The sequence below is a fragment of the Malus sylvestris genome, chromosome 16 (genome assembly GCF_916048215.2).
Source record: "Malus sylvestris chromosome 16, drMalSylv7.2, whole genome shotgun sequence".
NCBI lineage: Eukaryota > Viridiplantae > Streptophyta > Magnoliopsida > Rosales > Rosaceae > Malus > Malus sylvestris.
Window position 1 is genome coordinate 13,460,950 of NC_062275.1, and position 11,309 is coordinate 13,472,258.

At 38.3% G+C, this 11,309-nt stretch overlaps 3 protein-coding genes across 3 annotated transcripts; 1 reads left to right on the forward strand and 2 right to left on the reverse strand.

Annotated features, from left to right (window-relative positions):
• The first annotated feature begins 3,868 nt into the window (after positions 1-3,868).
• LOC126609130 (uncharacterized) lies at positions 3,869-4,471 on the forward strand. Its single transcript, XM_050277132.1, has 2 exons — positions 3,869-4,083; positions 4,177-4,471. Exons 1-2 carry the CDS (start codon positions 3,869-3,871, stop codon positions 4,469-4,471), a joined length of 510 nt encoding a protein of 169 aa, XP_050133089.1.
• Positions 4,472-8,254: 3,783 nt separating this feature from the next.
• LOC126609131 (uncharacterized) lies at positions 8,255-9,094 on the reverse strand. The gene has a single exon (XM_050277133.1). It carries the CDS (start codon positions 9,092-9,094, stop codon positions 8,255-8,257), a length of 840 nt encoding a protein of 279 aa, XP_050133090.1.
• A 498-nt stretch (positions 9,095-9,592) lies between these two features.
• LOC126609132 (uncharacterized) lies at positions 9,593-10,753 on the reverse strand. Its single transcript, XM_050277134.1, has one exon. It carries the CDS (start codon positions 10,751-10,753, stop codon positions 9,593-9,595), a length of 1,161 nt encoding a protein of 386 aa, XP_050133091.1.
• Between the last annotated feature and the right edge of the window lie 556 nt (positions 10,754-11,309).

The window sequence follows — 11,309 nt, forward strand, 5'->3', positions numbered from 1 at the left end:
GCTACATCATATTAGATTTCGATGTGGATGAATTTCGACAGCATCTTGATATAGTTCTTCAGATGTACGACGTAGATATAAAATACCTATGTACCACCCGAAGAACATACATAGATGATACCGAAATATCCACAACTGAAACCTAATCCTTCAACCATAAACTACGCGTTATAATTGTGCATTCCCAACCAAATAATGGGACAATTCAAGAATTAATTAGGCCGCGATCATGCTTTTGCATCCATGTGCGAAATCCAACTAATCCTCAAACGGGAAACTAAGTTTTACTAAAAATAAAAAACAAGTACGAAGTTAATTTCAATTAACTTCGTACATCACAACACATATTTGTACGTCACGTACAAATTTAACAACATAATATAAATATAATCTCACAACACAATATAAACATAACAAACTAAGTTCAACATAATTTAATTAATTTTATATTTTGAAAAAATAAAACGAAGAAAATACTTTCTCAATCGTTCTCCACCAATCACCAATCACACACAATATCCCTATAGACAACGAAATTAATGGCGTTAGTATGAATTTACATTAATACTTTTACCCAAACGACAAAATACGTTTACCAGACCCACTGAGATAGCTCGATCAACCTAGAGAAGAAGATGGAGGGAGTATTAGATGATGAAATTGAGAGAAAATGGAAATGATGCCGGATTAAGCAAAATCAAAGGGATGAGTGTAGAGGCACAATCTGCAATTTTTTTGCAGTTTACCTCTGCACATAGCTGAATCCAGATTAAAAAGTTCACTTTTGGACAAATGATTTTGTGCCACAAACAAGGTCTTCATCGCGCAAATATCCTTTGAGCGACTAACATGGTCTTCGTCGCGAAAAGAAACATTCGTCGTGCAAGTTTACCATTTTTTTTAATTTTATTTCCTTTAATTTACTTTACAATTTATTCTTTTCAACAAATTGCATGACGAAAACATGATCGTTGCGCAATGCATATAATTTTTTTTTATGTTTTTATGTTTTATTTGTATGTATTGTAAATTTTTATTTTATTAAAAATAAAAAACTCAAACCTAATTAAACATTAAATTAATTAACAAAACTAATTTACTATCCCAAATAGAAAATATAATTAATGTAAATATTAATACTCCACATAACATATATTTATTAATTAAATTAAATATAAAGTCCACAAAATCTTATTTAAAAAAAAAAACCCTCATCAACTTCAATCATCCCTCGCCCGGAACACATCAAACTTTCACTACCGGAAACTCTGCTTGAAATGCTCATCCACATAAATCCATTGCTTCTCATCGGTTTCATCAACATCCCAATGAACCTACATTAATGTCAATAACAATAAATTAGTAATTTAAAAAATATTACATTTTAACAAAAATAATTGTTCATTATTTACTACAAACTTACTGATAACTCTCCCAGCATGAACTTCTTCAACTCCTCAAGGATCTTTTTCTAAGAATCAAACTCGGCAGAACAATCCCTCCGCACCAAATTCCTAATGTCATACCTAAATTCGGCGTACGCCTCAGCCATATTTTTGCCTTCAAAGTACAACACTTGCTTCCGTCGATACCTCTCTAATCGCACAAGTTTTTTTTACCAGAACTGTGGAGCCTAAAATAATCACAAGGCGACATGTGCATTTTTTTAGTAAAAGAGGACCAAACTACCCTTGAGGCATAAAGGGATTCCTACACGCGAGCAGCTCAAAAATGCTCCAAAGAGGTAACAATTCAATATTTATCTAATCAAATTCCCTTTTTTGCAAAGTAACCTCCAAAATAATATTAATTGGTAAATTAGATTAATTACCCAATTAATCCATTAATTACCTATTAAATTATACAATTTAACCTAAAAATTGTTAAAGGGCCGGCCACTTCCTTTTCATCCTCACCTTTCTCACTTTTCTCCATTTTATTACCCCATTTATACAAATAAATAATTTTGTAACCTCCCATTTACTTCTTTCATACTTAATTAGCCAATAAATTGGCTAATTAAGCCAAAACCATAACCACAAAATCCCTTGAAAAACCGGCCACTCCTAGCCCTATAAATAGGCTCCTATTTTCACCGAACACTCATTCGAACACTTTGGCAAAAATCCCAAAAAACTCTCCAAATACTTTTCTCTCTAAATTCTAACTTTGGCATAAGAGGTTCTTCCGCCAAAGCCCACCCATTCATCATGGGCGCGTGAGGCTCTTGGCTTTGACCTAAAGTGTTAATTGTTTTGCAGGTGCAATTTTGTCCAAGAAGAAGAAGACGGAAATTTGCATCCACAAATTGGTGTTTTCATTGAGAGTTGAGATTCACACTCGTAGAAGACTCTCGCGCAAAAAGGTTTTTACTCTATTTTCTCTATTTTCTAGTTCACTTGTATTTTTCGTACATTCTTATTATTAGAATTTTTTATTTGCCAAGATTCTTTGATAAAATGTAAAAGAGAAATACAATGGCTAGAAATTTAGAAAATTCCACAAGTGAAAATTCCAATATTCAAGAAATGGGATCGCGGCGATCCACGAGACTAAACGTGATCTTAGGGGGAGCGGCACCACCACCACAAGGCTCCACCATGGCAACCACCGAGGTGGCTACCATGGCAATCACCCGCGGCGAGGTCCATGGCTCCACCACTATGGCCCAAGCCATGCTATCCAAGGCCCACACCACTATAGCCACGGCCCGAACCATGTTATTCCATGCCCAACGTGAGCCCAATACGCTTCCAATTCGAGCCTAAGCTTCGCATTCGCATGCACCACGCATTGAGCAGCCTGTTCCCGTGACCTAGCCTGCTTCCGTAATCCAACCTGCTTTTGCAGCCCTGCCTGCTCCCGCAACCCTGCCTACTCTCGCAACCCTGCCTGCTCCTGCGACCCAGCCTGCTCTCGTAATCCAGCCTGCTCCTGCAGCCCTACCTGCTCTCGCAACCCTGCCTGCTTTCGCAACCCTGCCTCCCATGGTTTCCCAAGCAGCTCAAGTTGGCCCGAGAATATCTCAATTATCCGGAGCAACCATAAAGCCAGGGGCATTTTCACCATATTTCTCTGCTGATTTGACATTTCCCAATTTAAATCTTGCACCCGGAGTCTACCACACTTCCATTGCTCAAAGAGGCACATTCCTTCCAAGCTCTTCCAATCCAAATGGTGAACAACACTTGTCTCAACGAGTCATAGAGTTGACGAGCGCTTTTTCACAACAGACAACCTTGGTGAATCAACTCTTGCAACGCATCGAGATCCAACGTGCCCTAGACGAGGTGTCCCTAAGTAGGACAAGGGCAGATGAACCTCTCCACCAGCGTCCCGGCAAGCAGCCTATCAACCAGCCACGATCTGAACGTTCTGGTAGTTTACGCTCCTGCTTAGGTCCTTGGGATAGCGTATACTCTCATCTTAGCGCGCAGAGGAGCGTGCATTCCCAATCAAGCCCACGGGCGAGCATACGTTCACAGTTGAGGTCACACTCCGATTATCAACATGGACAACCTTCCAAGCAAAATGTTCATTCACAATTAGGCTTGCAAGGAGCATTCTCCACCTCACATCGGAGTAGGCAGCACGGCAGACGGAGAGAAGCAGTCACTCAATTCGACTCAAGTTCAACCGGCAGCCTACGAACGGCCCGTTTGCTTGCCAGATACATGCCACATGCACCGCAGCTGCGACATGGAGAAGTCGAGCATAGGGAAGAGCGGCCCAAACCCATAGGTCACGACCGGGGCAGTAAAAAATTCCATTGCCCCAACAGAGGCAAGAAAAAGTTGATAGGCTCCTAATTGAACGACTGCGCAATTTCCAACGAAACGAGGCTGCTGACGATGCGCTTCGACGAGACATGACCAATATAAGCATGTCACCATTCACGAATGAGATCAAGTGGATAGATCCACCTTGCGGGTTCACTATGCCTCACTTCATTCCGTACAAGGAAGACGAAGATCCGGATCGACATCTCAAGTATTACCGTAGTACCATGATCCTCTATAGGAACAACGATGCGCTTATGTGCAAAATTTTTACCACAACTCTACAAGGCGAGATGCAAGACTGGTTTCACACTCTACTGCTGTAGTCGATCCGGAGTTTTAACGAACTTTCCTTTGTTTTCACTAAGGAGTATTCGTCTAACCGCTCAATCAAAAGGACATCCGACCATCTCTTCAGCCTCGTAAAAGACCCTCGGGAGACAATTCGCGACTATGTCAAGAGGTTCAAAGTGGAGAAGGCCAAGATTGTTGGCTGTAACGAAGACATAACAACGACAGCATTCAGAAATGGGCTTCCCACCGAACATCCTTTATTCAGAAAATTGATCATGGGAGAAGAATTGACCCTAATAGCTTCGTATGCTTTGGCAGAAAAGCATGCATTATGGGACGAGGCCAAACAGTCTAACAAAAATGAGTCAGAAAAGAAGCACATGGAATGTTCCCCCTGACCAAAGAAGACTCAGCGCTTGAAACATTCACCAAGTTCACAGTTCCAATAGGCTAAATTCTCCGCAAGCTCAAGAATGAACCTTGGTTCGAATTGCCGCCACCCATGAAAGGCAATCTTACTAGGCTGGATCATACAAAATATTGTGTATTCCATGAAGGACCAGGCCACACTACCAACGGCTGCCTAAAGTGGAAGCAGTACCTTGAGAAGCTGACAAATGAGGGTCGATGCGATGAGTATCTTGACAGGTCAACAAAACGGCCTACACAAGCAGGGGAAGTTCCCATCACCCCCTGAACCACGTTTGGATTTTTTCCAAATAAGTTCGAAGACTCAAGCAGCTCGACGAACAAGGCTTCATAAGCCGAAAAATATCTAGTTTATTATGCAGTTTCTACCTTCCAGCATAGTTGATTTATTTCTTTATTCTCAATGAAGATTCAAAAAGTTATTCATAAGTTTGGCTCAACTGCTGTCCACAACAACTGCTCAAAACCCTTTATGGGTCTGCTCTCCAGTGTGAGAGGTTAAACTAATTGCTCTTCAGTGCGAGAGGGTAAACCAAATCCCCAACACCCAAAAGGGTTTGCTCTCCAGTGCGAGAGGTTAAACTAATTGCTCTTCAGTGCGAGAGGGTAAACTAATTCCCCGACACCCAAAAGGGTCTGCTCTCCAGTACGAGAGGTTAAACTAATTGCTCTCCAATGCGAGAGGGTAAACCAATTCCCTGACACCCATATGGGTCTGCTCTCCAGCGCGAAAGGTTAAACTAATTGCTCTCTAGTGCGAGAGGGTAAACCAATTGCTCTCCAGTGCGATAGGGTAAACTAATTACTCTCTAATGCGAGAGGGTAAACTAAATCCCTGACACCCATCTAGGTAAGCTCTCCAATGCGAGAAGGCCACATAGTTCAAAAGGTTGAATGCTTAAATATCAATTAAGTAACAAATGGTTATGAAGCAGCAACCACTTTTACACCTAACAATTCGCTCATCCGACACTTCATCTTCAGCAACTCCGATCTTGGTAGCTTCATCCTTGATTGCTCCATCTACGGCAGCTAAGAAATCAAACTCAAGCAGTTTCCTCATTTTTGGTAAGCAGCCCAGACGTGGCAGCCCAAACCGTTGTCCATGCCACGCCACTTCCTCGGCCCATGCCAAGCCAATCCTTGGCTTCAATCAAGCCAAGCAACACAAACAATGGCCCCTGCCACACCACATTCTTGGCCCATGCCAAGCCGACTCCTGGCCCCTGCCAGCCGACGTGCCACATCACCTCGACGGCTGCCCCATGGTAGCACCTCCCAAGAAGAAGATAAGGAGAATTAAGTTTTCCTTACATCGGTGCGGAGCGGAGAAGAAAAAGACGGTCCTTTGCACATACAAGATGTAGAAGATTGCTAGAGGATGGGGAACAAATATCCTCTAAGCTTTCTCTCTTTTGTAGGGTAGAATAAATCGCTCTCTAAAGTTGATTTAACAACCCACTTAAGGTGGACTTAAATAGGCTTTGAGAGAAATTTATTTTCCTTTCCTAGAAAGATCTAATTTCACATTAAAGAGGGAATCTACATCAAAATAGGAAACAGTCCTAAGTTTCATAGAGCAAGAAGATCTCTACACCTGCTGCCCTTTCCTACGAGCAGCCCAGCAGGTGTGGGGGCATTTGTGGAGCCAAAAATAATCATAAGGCGACACGTGGATTTTTTAGTAAAAGAGGACCAAACTACTCTTGAGGCACACTGGGATTCCTACAAGCGAGCAGCTAAAAAATGCTCCAAAGAGGTAACAATTCAATATTCATCTCATCAAATTCCCTTTTTTGCAAAGTAACCTCTAAAATAATATTAATTGGTAAATTAATAGATTAATTACCCAATTAATCCATTAATTACCTATTAAATTATACAATTTAACCTAAAAATTGTTAAAGGGCCGGCCACTTCCTTTTCATCCTCACCTTTCTCACTTTTCTCCATTTTATTACCCCATTTATACAAATAAATAATTTAGTAACCTCCCATTTACTTCTTTGATACTTAATTAGCCAATAAATTGGCTAATTAAGCCAAAACCATAACCACAAAATCCCTTGAAAAACCGGCCACTCCTAGCCCTATAAATAGGCTCCTATTTTCACCCAACACTCATTTGAACACTTTGGCAAAAATCCCAAAAAACTCTCCAAATACTTTCTCTCTAAATTCTAACCTTGGCATCGGAGGTTCTTCCGCCAAAGCCCCCCCATTCATCGTGGGCGCGTGAGATCTTGGCCTTAACCTAAGGTGTTAATTGTTTTTTAGGTGCAATTTTGTCCAAGAAGAAGAAGGCGGAAATTTGCATCCACAAGAACCTTCTCCAGAATCGGCCATTCTTTTTTAAACAATTTTTTTTTTGAAAACTAGGGTTCTAAAACTGTGTTTATATAGCATTAGGACACCTTTGCACAATGAATGGGTTCATTGCGCAAATCTCCATGTTCGTCACGCAAAATGCATCATAAATGCGCAATAAATTGGAAGGTTTGAACGCAGTCTGACCATGCTTTGCGCGGCAAACATATGATATTTGTCACGCAAGGTTGTCTTACGCGATGGAAGTAGCATCGCGCAATATATTGTGCGACGAATGAAATAATTGTAATTGTAAAGTTTACGTAAACATAGATGTCTATGTTTATGTAAACTTTATAATTAAAAACAAATATTCAGAAAATATTTAATAGCTTAAATATTTATTCTAAAAATAATTAATACTTTAAATATTTATTCTATAAATAATTAATACCTGAAATATTATTCTATAAATAATTAATACCTTAAATATTTATTCTATAAATAATTAATGCCTTAATCCATACAATTATTTTCAGCATAAGTACGATATTCATTGAAGATTGAAAACACATATAAACCAAGGATAGGGTGCATGCATTAGATCTCAATTAAAAAAACCCAACAAGAATTGAAACCTAATTAAGTCCAAATACATAAATTATAAAAAAAAACCTTAAATTTAAATATTGTCATACAAAACATAAATTTAAAACTACTATTTGGATGGTCCTGGTCCATTCCGCAAGGCTTCATAACTCCACCGATTGTAACCTCCCTCCAACGCATCATCCATCAATTGTTCGCTCGTATCATCATTAAGAGTATACTTACACTGTTACACATATATGCAAATAATTAATTCCAACATATAACTAAAAATTTCAGAAACTTAATTATTGATCCATCAACAATATACTTACTAATAGTTCATCCATCATAGTTTTCTTCACATTCTCGGGCACATCTTCCCAAGAACGCCACTTAGCAGTTGGACAATTATTTCCCATGGCTACATCAATCGCATGCGCACACTCAAATTGTTCCCTCAAATCATGCGGGTTGGCGTCACTCACACTCTCATCCTTGTTTTTATTCGCCATCCCAGTACGAACATAATTATAGGAAGGTTAGGACCTTTGCACAACGAAGGCTTTGTCACGCAAACATCTGTATTAAATGCAGGGCCGTCTCTGAGATTTCCGGGGCCCTGTGCGAAATTCATAAAAGGGGCCCTTCTTATAAGACATCTTAAAAAAAATTGAACAATGTATTGATGTTAAAAAGCAATATCGAAATAAACTTTAAAACTCACTAACCATCTATTTCTAAATATTATTAAATGTATAAAAAGCTACAAAGTAACCATAGTACTAATAACTAACAATAAGTTCAATCTAAGGAAACCAAATAAACAAAACTTAAAAAAGTCTAGCACCGAAGTTTCACTTAAAGATGGCTCTTCGTGCATTCTTTGCTGCAAAATCATCAATTAAAACTTCATAGTCAATTTTGTCTAAAAAATCACTTTCAATTGATATCAAAGCAAGTCCATTTAACCTTTCCTGCAACATAGTTGACCGCAAGTATGATTTTAATAACTTTAACTTTGAGAAACTCCTTTCTGCAGACGCAACAGTAATAGGTATAGTCAACAAAATTCTGTATGCAACGCTTGCAGTCGGGAAACAACGCATCCTCTTCAAGTAGTTCAATATGTCAATGGATGTCTTTATTTCTTTTGGCAAACGCTCTCGTAAAAGCTTCAACTCTACTAATAATGCATCCCCATCAACATCAAAGAGCTCATCTTTCTTGAGAAAGTTTTGAAGCCGATCACAAGAATCTTTCAATTTATTGTTGTCCATCGAATTCAACCGTTCTGAAGTGAACAAAAACCCAAATATATCATCATACGCTTGATATTCTTCAAACCTTCTCTTCAGTGAACCAATAGCTTGATCTATTATATACAAGAAGTAATGAACCCTAAAAGATTCCTCCGCTGATTGTTCCGTTGGTTGGGATGATTCACCTTCATTCTCATCAAAATGTCTTTTTCTACGAACTTGACGCTTTTTTGGAAACACGGGATCAATTTCCATTTCAATAGCAAGTTTTTTAGCATTAATCATCGCCTCCGCAAACCCAGTTTCTCTGTACTTTTCAAAATAAGCGATTAATCCTTGTACTTGTTCTATAGCAACATCAATAAGCATGTCTTTAGATTGCAAATCTTTGCTAACCTCATTAACAGCAGCCAATATATTATACCAAATAGTCATGCCCAATAAAAACTCAAAATTCCCAATGTCATATGTTGCCAAAGATTTAGTTGCACTTCTTGTTACTAAGTCATTGTCACTTTCTGCTAATTGGAGTAGAGCTTTTTTTATTTGTAGAGGTTGAGATTGAATTGCTTTAACACTCGCAACACAGCTCTCCCATCATGTGGTCGACAATGATTTGAGAGTCAGTCCTTTTATATTTTCTTTTAGAATCAGCCATCGTTTTGTAGAATTTGCGAACAAGCTGTAAATACGTTGTACTGTTCCAAAGAAGTCTTTCGCTTTGCCACAAGAGTTTGCCATATCACAAAGTGTTAAGTTAAGACTATGGCAACCACATGGAGTGTACATTGCCCTAGGATTTATATCCAAAAGCCTATTTTGTACACCTTGGTGTCTCCCTTTCATATTTGATCCATTATCATAACCTTGCCCTTTCACATCATCAATATCAAGATTAAGAACTTTTAATACATTTTGCAACTCTTCAAATAGTCATTCTCCTGATGTGTTATTCACAATCAGATATTGCAAAAAGTATTCTTCAACTTTTACTGGAGTACTGTTCATATCCACACATCTTATGATCAAGGTCATCTGTTCTTGGTGGCTAAAATCAGGATTACAATCAAGTATCACGGCAAAATATTTAGCTTCTTTGACTTTTTGAATGATTGCAGCTTTGATTTCACAAGATATCAACAATATCAACTCATTCTGGATGGTATGACTAAGATAATGATAAAGAATCTCATTATTTTGGAAGCGTTGAAGATGATTCTGTATCAATGGATCAGATTCAGCCATCATTTGAACTAGGCCCATAAAATTTATGTTGTTTTCTTGATAAAGCTTATCGTTATTTCCACGAAAAGCTAGTGTGTATTTAGCTAGATATTTCACAATGGAGATCAACCTTCGTAGTAACTCCCTCCAATGCTCTTTTTCTTTCTTGATCTGGTCTTGTACAACTTTGTCAATTGTTTCGTTTTTCTGCAATCTAAGACGCAAATCAATCCAAGTGGTCATGTTCGAGATGTGATCAAAACTGTTTTCATGCTTTTTAAGCCTCACATTGAGATGTGTCCAATCTCTGTAGCCATCATTTGCTAATTGACCTTTAAGAGGCCTTTTCTTGAACAATTTGCAACAAAAACAGAACACTTTATCAACATCATTTGAATAAACTAGCCAATCTCTATCATGTTTCTCTCCATTGGATAAGTATCGAGTATAAAAGGCTGCATTAAAACGCCTATTAAACTGATCTTTAGGACCTTTCTCAATTGATAGATCTCTTGCAGGACCTTTTTCTGCCAAGAAATCAATCCATTTGGGATCAAGACTATCCCAAATTTGAGGATCATAAATGTTTGAGGGAATGAACTCACTCGGTTGACCACTGACAATAGGAGCATCCTCAGGATTATCTTTCTCATCAAGGTCATCATCAATTTCATCATTGCCCAAATCATTAGCTAATTGCTCATTGTCATCCTGTTGTTCCGTAATTAAATCATCCACTGAACTTTGTGGTTCTTTTTCTTTCAGAAAGAACCTATCAATAGCTCCTTTTTGAGACTGAGTCAATTGTTCAATTTTTCTTTTTCTTTGACACTTCAAGTAGCCAGATGGATATTTTCTAGTAGGTGTCATCTTTTATATCTCAAACAATATCACAATAAAATTATAGTAAGTATAAACAATGAAACCTGATAGTTCGCAATACGTGTGCGTCTAGTGATTTTTTGTGACTGCTCTCCTCTTGATTTTGCCCTGAAAAGTACAAAAGAAAAAAAATTATTATAAATGAGAAATACCCAAATCTTCAAATTCCAAGTCAATATACTTGAATTAGTAAATATCTTACTTTAATCGAAGTCTACATCATTCTGATCAGTTGAATTGTCTTCATATTCGGAAATTTCTCTTCAATTTCATGAACTTATAAATTAGGGTTTACTAATTTGTGGGAAAAAACAACAATAGGAAGAGAGAAGTAAAGTAGACTGCAGCGGCAGTGATGGGAATTTGACACTTGAGTCTGGAACTGTGGTGTGAATTCTGAAATAAGAAAAGTGGGAGTAGCGATGGGATTTGGGCGTGAGAAAAGAAAACTAGGAAGCAGCAGTGATGGGACTCAACAGCACTGTTGGGAATCGGCCATCAGATTTTTATATACATATTTCTTGATTGGATTAGTATTTTTATA